This window comes from Carettochelys insculpta, chromosome 30 (genome assembly GCF_033958435.1).
Source record: "Carettochelys insculpta isolate YL-2023 chromosome 30, ASM3395843v1, whole genome shotgun sequence".
Lineage (NCBI taxonomy): Eukaryota > Metazoa > Chordata > Testudines > Carettochelyidae > Carettochelys > Carettochelys insculpta.
In genome coordinates, this window is record NC_134166.1 from 13,843,696 (window position 1) to 13,867,649 (window position 23,954).

Below are 23,954 nucleotides of genomic sequence, written 5' to 3' on the forward strand. Positions count from 1 at the left end.
CTCAGCCCAGGCTGGCTGCCTTCCCTCTCTCTCCCGCTGCTTCCAACTGCCACCTCTGATTCAAAACCCAGCTCGGCTCCTCCCTGCTCTTTGTTTAGGGCCAGAGGTGTTACCTGCCAGCTTAGGTTACAGTCACAGGGGTCATCCTTAGCCGCTGTGAGCTGCTCCGCCTGTCACACACACATCCAGCCTGACTCGCACCCCCCACCTCCATGACACCCTCCCAGCCCAGTAACCACTGCTGGTCTTGTCCTCCTTGAACTCATGTTCTTGTTGGAACCCTGTGATAGTTTGGGCCTTTCCACCGTTCCCTGGCCATGAGTTCCACAGGCTGACGGGGAAGAAATCATTTCTTTTGTCTGTTTTAAAGCTGCTGCTTCTAATTGTAATTGGGTGACCTTCTTGTGTTATGTTGGTGTGAGGGGCTCTCACCGCTCGGGCGTGCGCCCATCTGGCCAAGTGGGTGTGCCTGCAGTTGTATAAAATAATAGTTGAGAGCTACCTAATTTAGGACAATGTTGTAATTGTTTAACTGTGTCTGAGGCTGAACTCCAATTTAAGACAAATATTGTACGAGTGCGAGGAGTGTTCATTAAAATTAACTTACGGAAAAGTTTTGAGCATGAGCTTTCGTGAATACAGACTCACTTCATCAGATGCTTGTCCAGCATCTGATGAAGTGAGTCTGTGCTCACGAAAGCTCATGCTCAAAACTTTTCTGTTAGTCTATAAGGTGCCACAGGACCCTTCGTTGCTGTTACAGATCCAGACTAATACGGCTACCCCTCCGATACTTAAAATTAACTTGATATCCTAAGTGCGGATATTGTTTCTCTGCTAGTGAAAGCTCCCTGTCATGCAAGTGATACACCATCATCAGGTGTTGTAGGGAGGGACTAGGACAGGCCAGGGACAGGTGCACATCCTTGTTAAAATGTGAGCAGGGTCATATGTAGGACTCTGGTGGGGGAAGCAGGCAGTCAGCAAAGAGGACGAGAGAGCAGTCATCGAAAGCAGCAGGATGGGGCAACAGACGAGAATGAGAAGAACAACTTAACGAAACGTTTAGAAACTTGAGAAAACAAACACTCTCAAATGGATGTAAACTCCACTGATCCCAATGCACAACAACTGCTTTAAGCAGAGGACTGCTCTGCCAGAGACTGTGGGCTCATCTGCCACTTCCATTGGGATCTCCGATGAGGGGAGCTGGAACAAGCTGTAAGCCTGGGACAGATCCCTGCAACCCTTCCTGCAGCCAGCCAGCCCCACCCTGCTCAGAGCCGGTGCCACCTAGAAGGAAATTCCCATCCCGTGAAGTCAGCCAGCTTCTGCCCTAGGTCCAGGTCAGAGCCGGTGCTCTCCACAGGGGAAGGGCTCTCACCTGTCTCTAGAGGGCTCAGCAGTACAGCATACAGCCCAGGGAGAGTTGGAACTGAGGCAGATCTGAGGGCCCCCAACCCCACTCTCCGTCCAGCTCCGGGTGTTGATGGCTTCATTCCCCTGGGCCCAAGACCTGACCCGCAGGGCTTCCCTTGAGCTGTTCCCAGCCAGGCCTCCCCGTCCACCTGTGTGCGTGTGTCTCTCTCTCTCATGTCCAGCATTCTATTACCCAGAACTCTCAAATAACCATCACTTTTACCAGAAGTAAATGTTAGTTACATTTTCCGTAAGTGCGGTATAGTGAAAGTAAACACAGATAAATACAGTTAATACAATCTGAGTTTGCAGCGTACAATGCTACTGTTGTTGGTAAATGTCACGCTCTGCATACATTTTTATTTGTTTCTTAGTATCTATTCTCGCTTTTCCTTAGTGCTACACATTGCTAGATATACCTCTCTGTTACCCAGAATATTTGAATATCCATCAACTTCCTGGTCCCAGGACATGAAAGAGTTTATTGTATCTATCTATTTATCTAGATGAATCCCTGCATAGATGCAAACTTTGTAACTCCATTCACATTAGCAAAAATGATCCACAAATACCTATGGACATAAACCCAGTATCTGTGGATTTGCTGGGCTCTATACAGAGGTTCATGTAGCCTGGCAGCAAGCTTGTCCCAGATCTGTCCTATTATGGTGTTTGCTCTATATCTGTGATGACTACCAGGCCCTCATATGCTCCAGTGACGAACTTGACATAAGAACATAGAGAGAATAGAATAGAATATCTGTATTAACAAATTCTCACGAGTGAATGCAGGTACCAGTAGCTGTGAAGATGGTTTCCAACCAGCACCAGGCAAAACTTAGTTCAGGTGAAAAATGCAAATTCAGTTACATGACAACATTGATGGATTTTTTGTGCTGGGGAAGAAAAAAACCTCAGCAAATTCTGAAAAGAAGCAAAACATTCCATTATAACATTTGCCAAAAGAAATGTTTTGATGTTTTTGTGTGAACACAGTTTTTATTCAGAAGTTTAATTTATTTTAAGGCACGAAAAAATGTTTTTGAAAGTGCTCAAAATCAAAAGAAACATTTCTTTTCAGTCAAAGCAGTTCCCCCCTCCCAGTTTTCTACACCTCTGAGAACTTTGATATCATTTTGTTTTTGGTTCATTGGAAGTTGAATTTTTCACCTCATTTCATTGGGGCCCAAATATTTCAAAACATTTTTGGCTCAGTCTGAAGTTAATTTTGTTTTTTTAATGTTCCAGTGTACTGAGAAGTGAGAAAACTTTGGTTTTGTTTGATCCAAAATAACTTTCACCTCAGATTTTCAATACACGAATAAGCTGAACACATTTTAGTTTTAGCGTCAACTGAACGTTTTGTTTTGGTTTGTGGTTTTGTAGTTTGTGGAAATTTTTGGGGAGAAATCCTTTTTCTTTCAGATCAAAATTGACTTTTTTTTAAATATTTGGTTTGCTAAAAATCTCAAAAGCTTTTGGTTTGACCCTCAGTGAATCATTTCCCTCTGACTTTGGGGGTGGGCATGTCCAGTGAATTAAAATATCTGCACTCTTTTTTTCTGCAGAGCTAACCAAGTGGTTGGACCAGGCTAAAAGGGAAGAGTAGATGAAGGCCATGGTGGATTTATAAATGGGCAGACAGGCTGCTGGAGGATGGACAACATTCCCAGTCATAGAGGGTTGGCAGGAGTCTGGGGAAACCTGGGTTTAGCTAAGCTGGTAGCTGGTACAGTAACAGCTTCAGGCTCCTTGTTTGTGCTGGCTCGCGCTGGTCAGTTTAAACGGTGCTTTAAAACCTGGACGGGGCCCTTGGATAGGCCTGGGCTGTGGCAGGGCCATCTATCCTGGTGTCCTGCCCTCCCACTGCCATCTTGCAGCAGCCCCCGGGGATAGTCGGCCTAGCACCCCACCCCTCCCAGCTGCTCCAAATTAGTCCAGCATCCCAGGACATCATTTGGGGCGAAAACTTTCCAGCTGCACAAAACCTGGCGCAGGCTCCAGCCCGCAGACGGCAACCGCTGGTGACACCTAGGTGGGGGCCAGCGGGGCTACAACAGTGCCCTGCCTGCATGGCTCCTGGTGGCCAGCAACATGTCCAGCCCCGAGAAGCAGAGGAGGCCGGGGGGCGGGGAGGGGGGGGCGTTTCTGCAAAGTGCCCTGCTCAAAAGCCGCCTCCTCAGCTGCCATTGGCTGGGAACTCTGACCAATGGGAGCTGTTGGGGGGGGTGTGTCTGAGGGCAGCACCTGGACCTGCCAGGCCACCCCCACTCCTACAGCTCCCACCCCGTCATGGTGGCATAAGTGTTGCCCCATGACATCATCGCAGCTGTGAGGACACCGTCATTGCTTCTAGGACATCACAACAGGCGTTGCAATGTCATCACCAAGACCTAGATTGTTGCTAGGTGCCAGACACTGTAGTGGATGCTATTGTGACCTCGCACTGGGTGGTATGACGTCATCTATAATTGTGTGACGTAATCACGATGAGTCTGAGGTTGCTCACCTCTGCGCGGGGCTGGTACTGGGAGTGCTGTTGCCGTGGGGACGGATCCAAGATGGCCGACCCCCACTGTTGCTCGGGGCAACCCATGTGCAACACATTCGGGGCCCCGCCCTCACTAAGTTCGGTTGCCCTCCAACGCCAGGCAGAGGGAAAGTTCTTTGCTGAGTGTCACTTGTGGACGGCAGCCAATAGCTGCGCGATATGGCGGCACAATGGAAGGGAACAGGAGGGGTCTGATTGGGTATTATCCCGGGATTAAGAGATGATGGAGGGTGGGATTATGTAGTACCTCTAGCCAATGGAATTTTAGAAATTGCCGGATTCTAGGTCCGACAGCCAATGGGTATGGAGAGTGGGCGGGAGGAAGAGAGATAGCATTAGGCAATAACAATTCAGGTGATTGGTTCAACTCTCAGCCAATGTGAATCCAGCGTCAGTACGGGTGCCAGCCAATAGAATGATAGGCAGGGCGAGGCTAGGTCCAGATCAGCCAATGAGCGCGCAGGTAGGCGGAACTACAGTGGCCACCGGCCAATGAACGTACAGCCGCCCCTGCAAAGCGGCCTCGGCTACCCCGTGCCTTCCTTAGTGCCCGAGCCGGGAGCTAAGATGGCGGCTGCCGACGGAGATGACTCGCTCTACCCCATCGCGGTGCTGATCGACGAGCTGCGCAACGAGGACGTGCAGGTGCCGGCTGGGGCTGGGGAAGCCGGGGCCGCGGCAGGGGGCAGCCACAGGGCGAACGGACCCTGGCGCCCAATCACAGGCCGCCTGTCATCCCTCGCGCCGCGCTGCGGGTGTGAGAGGCGGTGCCTGGTTGGGAGGGGGAGTGTCGGTTCGGGTCGAATGGGGAGCCAGTGTCGGGGGCCGACTCATTTCCCACCCGCTCCCTACGGGTTCCATGAGCGACGCCCCCTGATTGGCTGAGGGTCTCCGTGCGATTGGCGTCTCCCTTGCCCTGTCTATTCTCCCTGGGGACCATGAGCTGATTGGCTGCTGAGTTGGGGGGAAGGGGAGGTGATTAAGGGGGGGGGGCTGGAACCAATCATAGGGGTTGGCTCATGTGAGCTAGGGTGTGGTGGGCGAGGCAGTCTGATTGGCGAATTCCCATATGTTATCCAGCCCTCGAGCCAATCACAGGCCAGGCCCGCCCAGGTGACAGGAGGTTGATGAATGGCCAGCTTTGGGGGGGCGGGAGCGGGAAGCGCGGTACATTGGGGGTCAGGGAGTCAGTCACGGAGAGTCCTGCAGGCTGTACCCTGCTATGCCCCGGGGGGGCGGGAATGGGAGATGCCCTCTCTTGTACTGAGTGAGGTGGGAGCCCCTCCTTGGGCTCTGTCTGTGATTGGCTGTGGGAAGTGTCTGTCACGTGGCGAGTGGGAGCCGATCCCTGCCACTGGCCGTGGTCTAGGTGGAGGAAGTGGCCTGTGGCAGCCAATCCTGGGCTTCCTTCGGGGGCGCTGAGCGTGGCTTTCCAGAGCCAATCACAGGGCTCCCTTGCACGTGCGCCGCCTTATTGAGCAAAAACCAATCCCATGGCTCTCTGCGTTGAGCTGCTGCCTGCTGGGCAGAGGGGCAGGGCGCTGCTCCTCAGCCGGGGCACCAGTCCTGAGACCAGCCTTGTGATTGGCCGGGGACGTTTCTGCCATGTAACTGTGGAATATATGGAGAGGCGACGGTTCTCTAATCTTTCCCTGTGTGTGGTGGGGTCTCACCAGAGGGGCTTGGTGTGGTGGGGTGCCCCAGGGATCAAGTGGTTGAGCTCACACTACGGGAGGCTGGTTGGGGATGGAGGTCAGAGGAGTGCAGGGCGGGGATGTGGAATTGAGACGATGGTGAGTGGGGCTAATGGGAGAGGGTGTTAGAGCCACATATAGCAATTTAGGACTTCCCTGGGCCTCGAGCACATACCTGTGGGGACATAATACGGGGTGAGAAATGCTGGGGCCTTTTCTGTCTGGCTACCTCCAGGGTGTGGCTCCCAGGGTGTGTGTATCAGGAAAAGCAGGACTGGCCAGGCAGGATGCCCCAGTGGTGACATAGCAGAAAGGGTATGGGAGTAGACCCTGTGAAGGGGAGGGGCTCTGGCTGCATGTAGGAATGGGCTGTGTGTGGGAAGTGTGATCTACAGCTCAGAGCAGATGGAGGCCTGAAACCCAGGACTCCTTGGTTCCTTTGCCAGCTCTCAGAGAGGTTGTGGGATCTATTTGTTAGATCGGGGCTGCTGGGAGCCAGGACTCCTGAGTTTCTATCCCCAGCTCTGGGAAAAGAGTGGGGTGTAGTGCATCAGACCACAGGACTCCTGGCTTCTGTTTCCTTCTGAAGGTTAACATGGATCCACCTTCTGAGGGGAAGGCAGCTAACAGGGGTTGCCTGGATCAGTGAGGAGGGTGTTAAAACGACTAGCAAAAGGGGAAGGTAAAAAGAGGGAACATAGCGGCACTGAGCACAGAACCAAGATGTTGAACAAAATTGGGAAGAGATGCAATTCTTGAGTTGCCATTCCTCCATCTCTGGTGCCTGCCTTACAAACAGAAGGAACTGGCATTACACATTTCTGAGCACAAACTCGATTATCGGAACCTCACAGGTAGCAGTTTTCAACCTGTAGCCCCCGAGAGTTAGCAGACTGTGTATAAAGGGTGTACAAAAGGTGGTGGTTGCCAAAGAACTGTGGGTTTCAGCCTATAGTCTCCAAATTTGTGGGGGTCTGCAGACTATATTGAAGAGTTCCCAGGGGATCCCTACCGCCACTTGAAATTATTGTGGTTGGAACAGAGGTTGAAAACCATTGTTCTAAACCCTTTAGGAAGGCTCAGAAGGGGGATGGACGCTGCCAAAAATGGCTTCGCCCCTTTCGGAGCCACTGAGAACTCAGAAGAAAATGTTCTTGGATGCTCATGGATCGGTGTCGAGACAGACAATGGGCAAGACGAGATACTGTAGTAAACCCTTGCTTTAGTGGGCTGATAGGGGAAGGGGTGTCCACTAAATCAAAGGGTTTACTGAGACGCACCCCCGCCAGGCTCCCCCAGTCCCTGCAACCCCCTCTCCCCAAACGCCCACGATTCATCTGCTGCTGGAGGAGGTGTAGGTACCCCCACGCCGTGCGGCTGGAGCTTCCAGAGCCGATTGCGCAGGTACAGGGGCCATTGCCACCAGGTGCCCCTCCCACCAGGGGTAGGGGCGTACGTGATTGCCATCTGCCAGTGTATGTGACCCACCCTGGCTGGAGGAGCGCATGGTGGCTCCAGCAGCAGTGATTGTCCAAGCAGCAGCAGCTCTGGTGGCTGGGGCAAGTCCTTTACTTTATTGGGAGGGGACTGTGGGGGATTAGGACTTTACAGGCCCCGATTAAGCGGGCTTTGGGAACAGCAGGGGGTGGGGTCTGGTGGACATCCATTGTTCCCAAAGTCCGCTAAATCGGCGTCTGAAAAATCAAGGGTTTACTGTGTTTGGAGTTTGCTGTAGAGCATCAGATCATGGTGGAGAACAGGCTCTTAGAGGTGCAGGGGGGAAAGTGTATTCTCATCTGGGCCTTCAGGCTGATTGCATGTCATTGAAATGTGAGTGTTATAGGCAACAATTGCTCAACTCCAGGGGTTGCATTCAACAAGGGGGAATTCTGTGTTAGAACTCATCTCCTCATTAAAGGGGAACCGATTGCAGACCTAAACCTAATCGTAACTTGGGTGCAGGGTGTTCATACAATCACAGAACACTAGGACTGGGAGGGACTTTGAGAGGTCAAGTCCAGTACTCTGCCCTTATGGCAGGACCAAGCACCATCTAGACCATCCCCGATAGATGTCTACCAAACCTGCTCTTAAATATCTCCAGTGATGGAGATTCCACAACCTCCCTAGGCAATTTATTGCAGTGCTTAACCACCTGGACAGGAAGTTTTTCCTCATGTCCAACCTAACCTTCTCTTGTTGGAGTTTAAGCCCATTGCTCCTTGTCCTGTCCTCAGTGGCCAAGGAGAACATTTTTCTCCCTCCTCCTTGTAACCCTCTTTTAGGTGCTCGAAAACTGCTATCATGTCCCCCTCCAAGTCTTCTCTTTGCCAAACTAAACAAGCCCAGTTCTTTCAGTCTTCCCACATGTTCTCTAGACCTTTAATCATTCTTGTTGCTCTTCTCTGGACCTTCTCCAGTTTCTCCACATCTTTCTTGAAATGTGGTGCCCAGAAGTAGACACAATACTCCAGTTGAGCCCTGAGTTGAGAGCAAGACACAAGAAGTTGTTCTTCTGCTCAATGCTCCTGTTAATACATCCCAGAATCATGTTTGCCGTTTTTTGCAACAACATCACTCTGTTGACTCATATTTAGCTTGTGGTCCACTCTGACCCCTAACTCCCTTTCCACTGTGCTCCTTCCTTTTTTTGACACGATAACGAGACTCGTAGATAAGGGAGAAGCAGTGGATGTGGTATACCTAGACTTTAGTAAAGCATTTGTTACGGTCTCGCATAATATTCTTATCGACAAACTAGGCAAGTCCAACTTAAATCGCGCTGCAATAAGGTGGGTGCATAACTGGCTGGCTAATCGCACCCAGAGAGTAGTTGTTAATGGTGCTCAATCCCACTGGAAAAGCATAACAAGTGGGGTTCCGCAGGGGTCTGTTTTGGGACCAGTTCTGTTCAATATCTTCATTAATGATTTGGATATTGGCATAGAAAGTACACTTATTAAGTTTGCAGATGATACCAAGCTGGGAGGGGTTGCAACTACCTTGGAGGATAGGGTCATAATTCAGAATGATCTAGATAAATTAGAGAAATGGTCTGAAGTAAACAGGATGAAGTTTAATAAAGATAAATGTAAGGTGCTGCACTTAGGAAGGAATAATCTGTTTCACACATACAGAATGGGAAAAGACTGTTTAGGAAGGAGTACAGCAGAAAGGGACCTAGGGGTTCTAGTAGATCACAAGTTAAATATGAGTCAACAGTGTGATGCTGTTGCAAAAAAAAGCAAACATGATTCTGGGATGCATTAGCAGGTGTGTTGTGAACAAGACACGAGAAATCATTCTACCGCTTTACTCTGCGCTGGTTAGACCTCAGCTGGAATATTGTGTCCAGTTCTGGGCACCCCAATTCAAGAAAGATGTGGAGAAATTAGAGAAGGTCCAGAGAAGAGCAACTAGGATGATAAAAGGTCTGAAGAACATGACTTATGAAGAAAGGCTGAAAGAATTGGGCTTGTTTAGCTTGGAAAAAAGAAGATTGAGGGGGGACATGATAGCGGTTTTCAGATATCTTAAAGGGTGTCATAAGGAGGAGGGAGAAAACTTGTTCTTGGCCTCTGAGGAGAGAACAAGAGGCAATGGACTTAAACTGCAGCAAGGGAAGTTTAGGTTGGACATTAGGAAAAAGTTCCTAACTGTCAGGGTGGTCAAGTACTGGAATAAGTTGCCAAGGGAGGTTGTGGAATCTCCCTTGCTGGAGATATTTAAGAACAGATTAGATAGATGTCTATCAGGGATGGTGTAGATAGTGGTCGGTCCTGCCGTCGGGGCAGGGGACTGGACTCGATGGCCTCTCGAGGCCCCTTCCGGTCCTAGTGTTCTATGATTCCTAGAGAGTCGGTTCCCATTTTGTATCGATGAAGCTGACTGTTCCCTCTTAGGTGCAGTACTTTGCATTTGTCCTTTTAAAACTTCATCCTGTTTATCTCAGACCACTTCTCCACTTTGTGTAGGACATTTTGAGTTCTGACCCCTATCTTCCATGACTTAGCTGCATTTATAATAGACAGAACAAAGTCCAGGCCAGTGAGAAACATTTTACTTGGTGGTTTAAAAGGTGTGCTGTTACAAAGCTGAAAATAATGAGCCAAATCAATTGAGAGGAAGAATTAAATGGGGGAAATGTAAATGATAATGAAGCATTGTTAAGAATCCATTTCTAATGCCTTCAAAGCCCCAGTCAAGGAAGAAGGCATGATTTATTTAAATAAATGACTGATGTGGTTTAGAAGAAAAACGAAGGAAGCTATAAAAATGAAAAATTATGCAGCGGGTGAAAGGGGAAGTGTAGAGATTTGATAAGGGAAACAAAGGGAGACAGGGAGAAAGGTATGTCGAAGAGTAATTGCTGCCCTTTGGTGGCTTCTTGCATGTTATGAGTTGTGGGGTTCTCAGTACTGTTTCACACAAGGCAGGGGTTAGTATAAAAAGCTGCCCCCCAGGAGTGGGGTCAGAGGCTGAAGTGAATTCCTGCCCCAGCAGTGGTGCTTGTGTGGCTGCAGCCTGGATAAAGGGTGATTTTTAAATGTAAATCAGATTGGTTTTGTTTTATGTAAATGACAGTATTTTTAAATAAACTCACTTAAATGAAACTTGCATTTGGTGCAATATGCTGAGGGCTGAATTTAGGAGCCTTTGAAAACTTTACAGTGGAAAACCTGCTGAAACCCCTGAGTCCTTGTCAGAAACTTGGACTCAGTGGCTGCTTTTCCAGACAAAGAATCAGACAGAACACCTGACTTCTGAGGTGAAGCTGCGTAAACATGTTGTGTCAGGTCGTGTACCCTGGTAAGGACTTGCTCCTGTGAGCTGCAGACTCGCACTTCTGTGTGAGAGATTATTCAGTACAAATAACTTGTACAGGCTGTTTTGTGCGTGCGATTAAATTCCAGGCGCATGCTGCCCTGCTGCACCATGCCACAATTCACAAGCGGCATGTCAACGAGCCTCGCATCGCTCCCCTTTCCTAATGCGTCACAAATGTGGAAGTAAAAAGCATCTGGAAATATTGGGCTCTAGAATTGCTTAAATCCGTGTGTGTAGTTAGTCGCCTCTAAGCAGCTACCAGAGGATTCAGGTCGAGGGTGAGGGCTCCTTTTAGCTGTGGTCTCTGTGTTTGGATGGTCCCGTTAGCCAGCGAGAACGCCCCTTCCTTCAGCAAATGAGGTCTGAATGAAAATCTGATTAAAGTTGGTGATTGAAATTGAAGCCTCCCCCGCCCCACCCTGTAAAGCAAGGCCCTTGAAATCCCCCAGATCGAAAGCCTCCATTTCCAGTTGCCTCTTTAAATCCTGCTTGGAATTGAGGCTTCCCACTTGGGGGGCCGGTTTCAGTATTGATTGGAATCTCTGGGGTGGGGACCCCCTCCTTCACCAACACCCGTCACCTGGGTCTCACCCACTCGCCCCTCTCCCCGCAGCTACGTCTCAACAGCATCAAGAAGCTTTCCACCATCGCCTTGGCCCTTGGAGTGGAGAGGACCCGCAGCGAGCTCCTGCCTTTCCTCACGGGTAACCAGAGGGTTGTGGGACTCTTGCGGTCTCTGCCTGGGTCTGGGAGGACAGTCAGGCTGGTGGATTGGAGCCCCGGGGCTCTGGGAGGCCAGCCTCCTGGGTTCTGCCACTGCTTCGACCATGGGTGAAGTACGGCTGGTCTCCTGGTTAAACCGTGGCCAGCAACCGCCAGCCCAGATGTGGAGATGGGGCTGTGGGGGTGTGGCGGGAGCAGAGGCAGGCGTGGGGGAGGAGGGGCTCTGGACTTTCCACCCCCTTCTGGCCAGGAGAGGGCTCTGGGATGCTGCCACTGAGCCCCTGTGTGTGTCAGGAGACAGCGCTCAGAGTTCAGTCCTCTCCCGCTCTCGATCCCCTCTGAACTTGGGTGCCTGGCTGTCCCCCTTTCCCAGGCGTCAGCCACCTCTTCTCTCCCAGCTCACCCACTGCTTCTCTTGCAGACACGATTTACGATGAGGACGAGGTGCTGCTGGCTTTGGCTGAACAGCTGGGCACCTTCACCGCTCTGGTCGGAGGGCCCGAGTATGTGCACTGCCTGCTGGTAGGTCAGATCCCTGCCGCCTAGGGCATGTAGGCTCTTCTAGGGGTGCCGGGGTCAGGACTCCTGGGTTCTCTCCCCAGCTCTGGGTAAGGAGTTTGGGGGAAAGGGGCTGGGAGCCAGGACTCCTGGGTTCTCTCCCCCTTCCAAGCAGGGGAGGATTCATTCCTGTCCCCATCTTGCTCCCCCCGGCAGCCCCCCCTGGAGAGCCTGGCAACAGTGGAGGAGACCGTGGTGCGGGACAAGGCGGTGGAGTCCCTGCGTGCCATCTCCCATGAGCACTCGCCCTCAGACCTGGAGGGACACTTTGTGCCCCTGGTGAAGCGCCTGGCGGGGGGTGACTGGTTCACCTCCCGCACCTCGGCCTGTGGCCTCTTCAGCGTCTGCTACCCTCGTGTCTCCAGCTCGGTCAAGGCAGAGCTCCGGCAGTGAGTGAGGCCCTGTGGGGCTGGGAGGGGTCCCGGGGCTGGAGGGAGGCTCGCAGGGCAGGCTGTGGGTCTGAATGAGAGCTCTGGGGCGATGAGACTCTGGCAGGGCTGATCACAAGGTTGGGAGGTAAAGTCCTGGCTATCCCCTTCATATCCATGCCTGTCCCCATGTCATTTCTGCAGGAAGACAGAGGTTTTCAGTCTGGGCAGGGCTCTGCTGGGAGGGACCTCGACGCAGTGGGATAGATTCCCTTTACCTGTCACATAATTGCCTTCCTACATGGATCAGTCTCCGTCTTCGGACTAGCTCAGCGCGTTGCTCCTCTTGGAGGCACTTGAGATCAGAGGTGGGAAAAGTATCCAAAAAGTTTGAGTAAAAGTGCATCTGCTGAGGGGGTGGGGGTGTACTTAAGTACAAACTATCATAGTGTCTGCTGCAAAACTACTTGAGTACAATCTAGAAAGGACACATGCTTTTACCCAAGTAGTTTGAGGGACACTTATAGCTTGTACTAAAGTATCTGCCCCTGCAGCCGCGCCTTTACTCAGTATAGAGATGTAGCTGTGTTAGTCTGTAGCTTTGAGAACAACAAGAAGTCTTGCAGCACCTTATAGACTAACAGATATTTTGGAGCATAAGCTTTCGTGGGCAAAGACCCACTTCAGCAGATGCATGAGTGGGGCGGGTGGTTTCAGAGGGGTATTTAAAGAGTGGGGTCCCAGTAAAAGGGAGGGCCAGAGCTAACAGGGTCTATTCAGCCAGGTGGAAATGGGCCAGTATCAATAGTATGTATCAAAAGAGGAAAAAACAAGTCACATCAGACGGGGATGTGAGCCATTGTCAGAATCTAATGAGGAGATCTTAACACCCAAGGCAGAGAAGCTGCTTTTGTAAGCTGCAAGCCATTCCCAGTGTCTGTTTAATCCTTGGTTAATGGAGTCAAATTTGCAAATAAATTGCAGCTCAGAGATTTCTCTCTCCATTTGATTTCTGAAACTTCTTTGTTTCAGGACTGCCACCCCTAAATCTGCTACTGACTGTCCAGGGAGATGGAAGTGTTCCCTCACAGGCTTCTGTACATTAATGTTCCCGATGTCTGATTTATGTCCATTTATTCTTTTACATAGGGACTATCCAGTTTGGCCAATGTAAATTGCAGTGGGGGCATTGCTGATACATGATGGCATATATTATATTAGTAGATGTGCAGGTAATGGTATGGTTATGTTAGGTCCTGTGATGATGTCACTGGGGTAGATAGGAGAGCTATTTGTGTAGATTAAAAATAGGTAGATATTTTTTTTCTCTTTTGATACCTATTATTGATAATGGGCCATTTCCACCTTGCTGAATAGACCTTGTCAGCTCTGGCCCTCCCTTTTTTCTGGGACCCCACTCTTTAAATACCCCTCTGAAACCATCCCCCCACTCATGCATCTGCTGAAGCGGGTCTTTGCCCATGAAAGCTTATGCTCCAAAATAATCTGTTAGTCTATAAGGTGCCACAAGACTTCTTGTTGCAGTTTTACTCAGGTAACTTTTGGGGGATACTTTCCTCACCTCTGCCTGAGATTTATCCTCCGCCTGTGTGTCTGATCTGGGTCGCGGTGATGCTGAGTTAGAAGGGCCCTGGTGGTAGTCAAGGGCAGCAGGGAGGAGCCAGCGCAGGCATCTCATTCCCCCACCCCCACAGGTACTTCCGGAATCTGTGCTCCGACGACACCCCCATGGTGAGGCGGGCAGCAGCCTCCAAGTTGGGCGAGTTCGCCAAAGTGCTGGAACTGGAACACGTGAAGGGTGAAATTATCCCCATGTTCTCCAACCTGGCCTCCGACGAGCAGGTGAGATCTCCAGGGTGAGGGGCCGGCGGCTGGAGACTCCCGGCTTCTCTCCCTGCTCTGGGAGGGGAGCAGGAGCTGGTGCTAACCCCCTTCCCACCTCCCGCCCACAGGATTCTGTGCGCTTACTGGCCGTGGAGGCTTGTGTCAATATCGCTCAGCTCTTGCCCCAGGAGGACCTGGAGTCCTTGGTAATGCCTACGCTACGGCAAGCGGCTGAGGACAAATCATGGCGGGTCCGGTACATGGTGGCTGATAAGTTTACAGAGGTGAGTGTGTCTTCTCGCCTCACTCCAGGGACCTGTGGTGACCTGATCTTGTGTGGGCGAGAGGGGAGTGAGGGACATGGCAGAGCTGCATGCATGTTGGGGTGGGGCCACGGGAGGGGTGCTATAGGTTTGGTGTGAGACCCATTGGCAGAGCTGTGGGGAGCAAGGATCCCAAGGCTGGGCTGGCAGCGAGATGTGGGTTGATAGGGAGGGGTGTGGCAGAGCTATGTGGGTTTTGGGGCTGGGGATCCTGGGGCTGGGCTAGCAGGGGGCTGCTGATGGACCCTGCGTTGTGTCCCGTTTCAATGCCTGTCAGTTTCCTCTCGGCTGAAATTGACCAGCTGTCGATCTGGTGACTCCTCACGTGCTCTGGGCTGGATTCCCCAAATACTCTGATGTGCAGATCCCCTGCTGACCCAGTGTCCTTTCCCCACAGCTCCAGAAAGCCGTGGGGCCGGAGATCACCAAGACTGACCTAGTGCCGGCTTTCCAGAACCTCATGAAGGACTGCGAGGCTGAGGTGCGGGCCGCCGCCTCCCACAAGGTCAAAGGTCAGCCCGGGTGCCCCTCCCTCTGTCCAGGTGGGGGGTGGAGATCACCTGCTGGAAAGACCAGAACAAACCCCATAACCAGAGTGATTCATGGGGGAGGGACTCCATGGGTGAGGGTGTGGACTGTGAGTATGGGGGTGAGGGGATCATCTGCCCCAGGGGCTGACTGGGTTCCCTGTGGCTGGAGCTCTGGGTAACTGGCTGGATCCAGGATAGACAGGAGGGTGTGGGCCTGCCCTGCTGGGTGGAGCATGTTGATCTCAGCTGATCCAGGCCCCTCTGAGGAGTGTGGAGGGAGGGGAGTGGATGGGGTTGGGGGGGGTATGATTTTTATCCTTGCCTCTGAGGAAGATTTGTGGGAGAGAAGGAGGGGGGTGTCACTTGCTGAAGGTCTGAACTCTGGTCCCCTGTGTCCTGCTCCTGAAGCAGCTGGCCTCAGCCCCTCAGGGAGCTGCTCCCACCTCGTGTACCCCATGCCTCATTTACCCCACACGCTATTAACCATCTGCTCTCCCCAGAGTTCTGCGAGAACCTCTCAGCTGACTGCCGAGAGAACGTCATCATGACCCAGATACTGCCCTGCATCAAGGTACAGCAGGGGCAGGGCTCAGCTGGAGCCCTAGCTACTAGCTGGGGCCAGGTTATGGGTGGTCAGGGGCTCAGCCTGGAGCCCCTCTGGTGGTGGGGGTGAGTGTGTTTTGGTGGAGGGAGTGACAGAGGGGTGGCTTGGGTAGGAAGCCTTGGGAAGGTGGGGGGGGGCATGATGGGTAGGGGGCGAGGAGGGGGTGAGAATGGGGCCGAGGAGGGGGTGAAAGGGCAGAAGAGCCGGGGGGTAGAACATTTGGGGGGCTGCAGGGGATTCAGTGAAAGCCACCTAGGGAGTTGGGTCTGGGTAGGGGACAGGGGTGCGAAGGAGTAGTGGCTGGGGAGGGCAGAGGGGGCATGGGGGAAATTGGGGGTGGTACAGAGGGTAGTGCAGGGAGCCCTGCAGCTCACAGTGCCCTGAGGCCAGTCTGTGTTAACACCTCCACCCTCACCCTCCCCTGGCAGGAGCTGGTGTCGGACGCCAATCAGCATGTCAAATCAGCGCTGGCCTCCGTCATCATGGGGCTGTCGCCCATCCTGGGCAAGGACAACACCATCGAGCACCTTCTGCCGCTCTTCCTGGCGCAGCTCAAAGATGAGGTAAGCGCCCCCCCCCCCCCCCCCCCCCGAGCTGGCTGCATCTCTAGGCTGCCGGCCACGCCTCTGTCTTGTGGGTGGCCATTTCGCTCCTTGGGTAGAGCTCTCAGGAGTTGGGGGAAGGTCTGGGAGCCCGCCTGGATGCCTGGGTTCTCTTCACGGCTCTGGGAGGAAAGTGGGGCCTGATGGCTGTGGGGGTTTGGGTGGCCTGGGAGCCAGGACTTCTGGGCCCATCTGCTGTGGGAAGCCTTCACGCTCAGCTCTGCTCCCTCCCACAGTGCCCCGAGGTTCGGCTCAACATCATCTCCAATCTGGACTGCGTGAACGAGGTGATTGGCATCCGGCAGCTCTCCCAGTCTCTGCTGCCAGCCATCGTGGAGCTGGCAGAGGACGCCAAGTGGCGCGTGCGGCTGGCCATCATCGAGTACATGCCCCTGCTGGCCGGGCAGCTGGTAAGGAGGCCTGGGTGTGGGGAGCACGACAGCTTCGGGGTGAAGGCCTGGGGACGGGGGAATCGGGTGGTGTCCTGTCCGCGCCTGGTCAGAAGAGAATCCAGGTTTCCTAGTGGGTCAGAGCCAGCCCTGTACGCTGGGGGCACTGTGCTGCAGGGCACTCCACACACCGGAGCGGGGAGGCTGGGAGCCAGGACTCCTGGGTTCCCGCCTGTGGGGGCTTCCTCGTCTGCTCCTCTTCCAGGGTCCCATCCCTAGGGCAAGGGCCCAGCAGTAACCACCTCTCTTCCTTTCCAGGGGGTGGAGTTCTTTGACGAGAAGCTGAACTCGCTATGCATGGCCTGGCTGGTGGATCACGGTGGGTTGCTCGGGGGACCTGCCCCCAGCTGTCCCGTGGCCACGGGGGCCCTTGGTTTGAACAGGAGCACAGTTGCTGCAGGGTGGCCTCGTTCCACGTGACCAGTGGACAGCTCTAGAGAGGCCCCCTCTGACTGAGCAGTGGTGCCTCTCGGGGGATGGTCTGTAAGGGTGCAGGAGGCAGAGGCTGGTGTAGAGGTTCGCACTGAAAGCTGGGCCCCAGGACTCCTGGGTTCTACAAACATAAGAATGGCCGTTACTTGGTCAGACCAAAGGTCCATCTAGCCCAGCATCCCGTCTGCCAACAGTGGCCAGTGCCAGGTGCCCCAGAGGGGGTGGACCGAAGACAATGATCAAGCCCAGACAGAGTCCAGTGACACTATTCCTACCCCTGGCTAATTGCCCTTTATGGACTTAACTTCTGTGAATTTATCTAGCTCTTCTTTCAACTCTCTGACTGTCCTAGCCATCACAGCCTCCTCTGGCCAGGAGTTCCACAGGTTGACTGTGTGGAAAAAACTTTCCTTTATTAGTTTTAAACCTGCTCCCCATTAATATAATTTGGTGTCCTCTAGTTCTTATATTATGGGAACAAGTAAATAACTTTTCTTTATTCACCCTCTTCACATTGCTCATCATTTTATAAACCTCTATCATATCCCCCTTCAGTCTCCTCTTTTCTAAACTGAAAAGTCCCAGTCTCTTTAACCTCTCCGCATATGGGACCCTTTCCAAACCTCTAATCATTTTACTTGCCCTTTTCTGAACCTTTTCTAATACCAGAATATCTCTTTTGAGGTGAAGAGACCATATCTGTCCATAGTATTCAAGGTGTGGGCGTAGCATAGTTTTATAAAGGGGCAGTAACATATTTTTTGTCTTATTTTTTTATCCCTTTTTTAATAATTCCTAACATCTTATTTGCTTTAGTGACTGCTGCTGCACCCTGTCTGGATGTTTTCAGAGAACTGTCCATGATAATCCCAAAATCTTTCCAGATTAGTTGTAGCTAAATTAGCCCCCATCATATTGTACGTATACTTGGGATGATTTTTTCCAACGTCTATTATTTTACACTTATCCACATTAAAATTGTGTCTGGCTCTGCCATAGACTGGCTGTAACCTCCTGCTTGCTCAGTGGTTTGAACACTGGCCTGCTAAACCCAGGGCTGTGAGTTCAATCCCTGAGAAGGCCATTTAGGGATTGGGGCAAATAGATGTCGGGGATGGTGCTTGGTCCTGCCAAGGGGGCAGGGGACTGGACTAGATGACCTCCCAAGGTCCCTTCCAGCTCTAGGGGCGGGGGTGGGTGGGTGTGTGTGTGTGTGTGTGTGTGTGTGTGTCACATGTGCTTAGAAATCACAGCCTTGACTCCTTCATTTAGACTGTGCAGCGCCTGGTAGACAGGGTCCCAATCCCAGCTGGAGCAGGGCCTGCTTCTGGCTGAGTGTCTCAAGTGCCAGGGGGCTCTTATCTCAGCTGGGGCAGAGCCTGTGTCTGAGCAGCGCCTGGCGTTAGAGCCTGGTCCTACTTTAATATAAACAAATTAGTCTTAACTGTTTGTCAGTAATTGCCCTTCAGTCTGTAGAAAAGGCCTTAGACCCTCTTCTTGGGGTTAGATTGCTCCCTCCGCTTGGCCTTAGCTGTCACAGCCCTGTGACGCTGGTGGAATCTAAGTCCTCCAGGGAAATTAATTAATATGAATCTGGTCAGTTGCAGAACAGTTCTGTAATTGACTAAGCTCTGTGTCAGCTCTGTGCTATGGGGCTGCCCATGTCTAGTTGGTTTCAGTCTCCCACCCCTCTGGAAGCGGGGCAGGGGCTGTGCAGGGGGAATTGGCTCCTGAGAAAGGGCTATTGGGGGTGGGGAGGACTGGGGGGAATCTGCCGCTTCCCTTCACCAGTGATTCCTCGTGTGGTTCACCTCTTTCTGGCCTGCATGGGGCTCCTCCCTCTCCCCCAGGCTTGCTCTGCTTCCTGGGGCCTCTTCCTGGCCTGTGTGGGTCCTGCCTACAGGCTCCCCCATCCCATGAGCCTGCTCCACTTCCTGGGGCCTGCCTTAACCTGGCTTCCTTGGGCCCTTCCTACTGACCCCCAACCCCAGACTGCCCAGCTCTGCTTCAGCAGCTCTCTGCTTCACCCTCACAGCCGGGCTACACCTTTCTTCAGCCCTGTTCCTCCCAGTTGGGGTGGTTCATTCACCCAGGTGTTGCCAGCTCAGGAGGAAGGTGGAGGTCCAGGGCAAAGACCTGGGCAGGTCTGAGCCCAGCTTACCCCCAAGGGCTGGCCAGCTGGGGACAGGAGCTGCTGTGATGGAGTGTGGGGTGGGTGGGTGTGAGTCGGGGTGGGTGTGTGTGACAGGCAGAGCAGCTCACAGTGGCTAAGGATGACCCCCTGGGGCTATAACCTAAGCTGGCAGGTGGCACCTCTGTCCTGAACAAAGAGCAGGGAAGAGCCAAGCTGGGTTTTGAATGGGAGGTGGCAGTTAAAAGCGGGAGGGAGAGGGGGAAGGCAGCCAGCCTGTGCTGAGGGGGAGGCAAGGCCCCAGATGGGCTCTCAGGCTCCTCTCCCTAGGATGGGTTGGAATGACTGTCTCTGCCCGTTGTACTGACGCCTCTGTGCTGAGCTGTGCTTTTGTCAACTAATAAACTTCCCGTTCTACCTGCTGAGTGAGAGCTACTCCTGCCTGGGGTCAGGGTGCAGAGCTTGGGGACCCCAAACCCCATGACAGCAGCAATGGAGTGAAAATCTCTGTCAGCAAAGGGCTCTTTAATCTAGCTCGGTGACTTCCAACCTCCAGTCCTGCAGCGGGGAGGGTCTGCAGGCCCAGTCAGCTTCTCAGAGGCACGCACACCTCGTTTGAAGTTTGTCAGGGGTCCACAAATGCCTGACAGTTGCAAAGCGCTGGGCGAACAGGCAGAGGGAGTTACAAACCAGTGGAAGCCAGATAAATTCACATGAGCAGTAAAGTCCTGACCTGGCCTCCCTTGGGGGTGGTCGAGAGGGAGGAGACAGAATAGCCTTTGCTATGGAACCTGGGCACTGGGAGATCTTATCAGGCAAGGTGCAAAAATCCCAGCTCTTGGTTAAGAGGAGCAGCCAGTTCCTAGCCCTCTCGGCTGCAAAACCCCCTGAACTCAGGGCCCAGGGGGACTTTCAGAGCCTCTGATGGATTATTACGGACAATCGGCAGCTCCTCAGTGGCAGGAAAAGCAGATGGGGCCTGTGTTTAAAAGTGGAATTCCCGAAAGATGCGGGGGAAACCTCAACAAATACTGTGTTTCTCCAGGCTTTGGTTGGGGGAGAGCCCATCTGATGAGCACTGCTGAGAATGGGTCCCTTTGGGGGACCAAAGCCTGGAAGGGCGTAAACAGGACACCCCTGAATATGGGCTGGGGAGGGGCAGGGGGAATTGTGACCCTTGAGGAATCTAAATCCAGAGGGTTACTCACCCAGGACTGTCCTGAGGAGGGGGGACCCAAGGTAGCCCTCTTCCCCAAGTGATGAGCCGGGGGGTTACTGCGGGTCTGCCCCATGCGTTGCACTAGTGGGAGCTGGAGTGACCTGCCAGCCTGCTCCACCCTCTCCCAGCTCCCTGGGCAGGGCGGTGGGTGGGGATCATGTCTCCAGTGCTGCCCTGCCCATAGACTGGGTGAGACGGCTGCAGTGGGTCCCCCAAAGCAGGACCTGGGCCAGGTGCCCCTGTGAATGGGCTGGCGCTGCTGCGTACCTTGCCCAGGGCTCGGGGTTAACGTCAGTTGCCAGCAGCCAGGCCCTAGTGCCCTCCGATGACGTCTTCTCTCCTCTCGCCCCCAGTCTATGCCATCCGGGAGGCGGCCACCAGCAACCTGAAAAAACTAGTGGAGAAGTTTGGCAAAGACTGGGCACACGCCACCATCATTCCCAAGGTGCTGGCCATGTCCAACGACCCCAACTACCTGCACCGCATGACCACGCTCTTCTGCATCAACGTGAGTGCCCCCCAGGGCAGGGAACCAGGCCTGGGAGCCGGGGGGGTTAAAGCAGCCGGGGCAGGGAACCGGGCCTGGGGGTGCGGGGGTTAAAGCAGTGGGGGTGAGGGGCTGGGCCTGGGAGTGGGGGGGTGAATGCAGCAGGGAAAGGGGGCCGGTCCGGGGAGCCCAGGAGTTAAAGCAGCGGGAGCAAGGAACCAGGCCTGGGGTTTGGGGGGGTGAATGCAGCAGGGGCAGGGAGCGGGGGGTTAAAGCAGCGGGGGCGGGGAGCCGGGCTTGGGGCCGGGGGGGGGGTGAATGTAGGGGGGGCAGGGAGCCGGGCGGCTGTGCATTGTGGGGGGTACAGGGTACACGCTGGTGTGGCACTCCACCCCTTCCCCCCCCCCCCCCCCCGCAGGTGCTGTCAGAGGTGTGCGGGCAGGAGATCACCACCAAGCACATGCTGCCCACGGTGCTGCGCATGGCAGGCGATGCCGTCGCCAACGTCCGCTTCAACGTGGCCAAGTCCCTGCAGAAAATAGGACCAATCCTGGACAACAGGTACGGATGGGCTGGGGCTGGGCTGGATGGATGGATGGATTTTGCGGGGGGGTGGGAAGAGTGTCTCAGCGGGGAGCAGGGGGCCGGTGGCAGGAACTGGGCTCAGCAGGGCGCACGGGCTGGTTGGGGAGGGCGCTGGGCTGGATGGGGACGTGGGGCCAGTTCAGGGGCTAGATCAGTGGGGAGGGGGCCAGAAGTAAGCGAGGCAGCTGGCTGCCTGTGGGCCCCCCCGAGGCGCTGCGATGGGAAGCGGGTGGAGTGTCCCCCTGTGTCTCTGGCCCTGGGTCCGTCTGACCCCCGAATCCCTGCAGCACCCTGCAGAATGAGGTGAAGCCGGTGCTGGAGAAGCTCACACAGGACCAGGACGTGGATGTGAAATACTTCGCACAGGAGGCCTTGACCGGTACGGGGTGGGGCTGGGACCGGCTGTCTGCTGCAGGGCGCGGAGGCTGGCTGGGCTCGGGCTGGCTGATTCAGCCATGGGGGTGGGAGCTGTAGGTGAGGGCTGTGGTGATCCCTCCCCCACAGCTGTCAGAGGACTGGGTGGGACAGGAGTGTGGTTCAGGGCCCCTTCTCTGCTGTGTGTGTTGGAGGGGGAGAGGAGACACCTGAGTGGTGGTGGGGTTCAGAGGGGAGGTTCCCATTTGTTTCTCCCCTGGGGTGATCAGCAGCTCCCCTTCCCCTAGCGTCTGAGCAGGTTCCCCGCTCCCCTCTGGTTGGGCTCTGCCGCCACCCCCTCCCACCTGTGGTGAGGTGGGTCCAGGGCTGGGTTGGGGGAGGGGGCTTCTGGGTCTCCTCTTGTCCAGTACAAGGGGGTGCTTGGGGGGGACACCCGCCTGGTTACTGGGATTCTGGCTGCGTGGGGATGGTGCAGCAGGAGACCCCATCTGAAAGGGGGAGTCTAGGGCTGAGCCACCTCCCTGTGTTCTGACCCCCTGCCTCTTCTCCCCACAGTGCTGGCACTGGCCTGACCCCGAGGACGCCCCCCATCCCCTACACCTCCAGCCACCATCAGACCTTCGCTCCCCCGTTTCCCCCCAGCCTCTGTGCATGTGTATGAACCCTGTTTGGGTAGGGGCACCCAGTGGCCCAACACAGGGCCCCCTGCCTCAGCCCCTTCCGATCAACTCCCTGCTCGCCTGGAGCATCACGGCCCTTTCCCATCCAGCAGTTCAACTCCTATCTGGTTAACCCTCGGGGCACAGCACTGGGGATGGGGGGGGCTCTCCACTAACCCCCCAACTCAAACACTGCAGCTGGGTAGCTCGCTGCTCCCACACACCCCCATCCCCCTGTCCCTCGGACTGGCCTCGTATCCCTCCTGTGCAGCTTCACCCTCCCCTCCTGCTGGCCTCGTGCTCTGAGCGCCAGGGAGGGTGAGGGGGTGACTTTAGCCGCCTTTGGGAAAGGCGGTGGGTGGCCTGGGGTTGTACCAGAACCACAGCTGGTCAGGCCCTCCAACGCTCGCCCCATCTCAGGCTCTTGACTTCCCTCTCTTGCCCTGCAATATTTAACTCTCTCCAGCCCTGGCCTTGCTGTCACAGGCCCTTGTCCCTCCCACAGAGCCCCTGCAACTCTGGGGTGGGGTCAAGAAATGCCACCAATTTTCTCTCCGAGTCCAAACTCGCCCAGAGCCGCCACGGCCAGGCCTTAAGCAGAGGAGAGACCAGATCTCCCTGGAGAAGGTAATCTCTCCCACAGCCTGCGTCAGTTTCATGTCTGGCAGGAGGCATCTCCCTTGTCAGTTTCACCTTTAGGCTGGGCAGGTGCCCACCTCAGCTGGTCTGCGAATGCTGCTCAGCCAGGGCTAAGGGCTTGCAAGGCCAGACGGCCCCTGGGTGAGCTCCTTGGTGCAGGGGTGAGGCTGGTTAGAACTTGCCCTTCCTCACCCTGGCAGGGTCTCAGCTGACAACTTCTGAAGCCCTCCCTGCCCCTCAACCCTCCGGCCCTGACAGGGGAGCTGGCCTTGGAGAAAGCAGCTGGCATCTTACGGTCACCAGTGAGGGACAGGAGGCTTCATCTTGACCTGGGTCATGGGGGCAAAATCTGCTCCAGGTTCACTCGCCTCTCCCTCAGATGCAGCTGACTGGGCAGGAATTGACTCAGTTTCCCCTGGGCAGTAGTATCACAGCTTCCCCCCCCCCACCACCACTGCATGGCCCTCGCGCTGTACCCCCGCATGGGCAGAGCTGGATGGGGAGTCAGAGCCATTTAGTGTGGAATGGGAGGAATCTTAAAGTCGCAGGGCATTTAACGCCCCCCCCCCCTGCCTCAGTGGGACCTTCCCTCCCCTTTGCTGCCCCCCTGGTGGTCATGCACTGAGCAACGACAGGTGGGTCCTTCACCCACTGTAACACAAGCCCCCTCCCCTCTCACTGTCAGTGAAATGTCACTTTAAATCCAATGGGTTTTTTTGTGTAAACTTGTTTTATTTCTTTTTTCTTCTCCATGATTAATAAAATGCTCGATCGTTCCTCTGTGACCTATGGTGTGGAGAGACGGGTGGCAGGGGGGTTGTGAGTGTGATGGGGTTTGGAGTTCCCCAGACTCTGCACCCCATCCGCAGGCAGCAGAGACTCTTGCTTAGCAGGAGAACAGCAGGTTTATTAGCCAACAGGACACAGCGTCGTA

The 23,954-nt window shown here is 54.2% G+C and overlaps 1 protein-coding gene across 1 annotated transcript; it reads left to right on the plus strand.

Annotated features, from left to right (window-relative positions):
* Nucleotides 1-4,484: 4,484 nt before the first annotated feature.
* On the plus strand, nucleotides 4,485-23,795 carry PPP2R1A (protein phosphatase 2 scaffold subunit Aalpha). The gene is made up of 15 exons (XM_074980987.1): nucleotides 4,485-4,615; nucleotides 11,105-11,195; nucleotides 11,636-11,736; nucleotides 11,929-12,161; nucleotides 13,856-14,003; nucleotides 14,114-14,269; nucleotides 14,706-14,820; nucleotides 15,339-15,409; nucleotides 15,871-16,005; nucleotides 16,281-16,454; nucleotides 16,752-16,812; nucleotides 20,629-20,783; nucleotides 21,181-21,323; nucleotides 21,635-21,726; nucleotides 22,278-23,795. The coding sequence occupies exons 1-15, from the start codon at nucleotides 4,538-4,540 to the stop codon at nucleotides 22,292-22,294; spliced, it is 1,770 nt and encodes a 589-aa protein (XP_074837088.1). The 5' UTR covers nucleotides 4,485-4,537; the 3' UTR covers nucleotides 22,295-23,795.
* Nucleotides 23,796-23,954: the final 159 nt, after the last annotated feature.

Bases quoted from the DNA above. Each gene is read 5' to 3' on its own strand.
- PPP2R1A (XM_074980987.1), top strand. From the start codon at position 4,538: ATGGCGGCTGCCGACGGAGATGACTCGCTCTACCCCATCGCGGTGCTG. The intron at 4,616-11,104 runs GTGCCGGCTGGG...CTCTCCCCGCAG, and splicing joins TGCGCAACGAGGACGTGCAG to CTACGTCTCAACAGCATCAA. The intron at 14,821-15,338 runs GTCAGCCCGGGT...TGCTCTCCCCAG, and splicing joins CGCCTCCCACAAGGTCAAAG to AGTTCTGCGAGAACCTCTCA.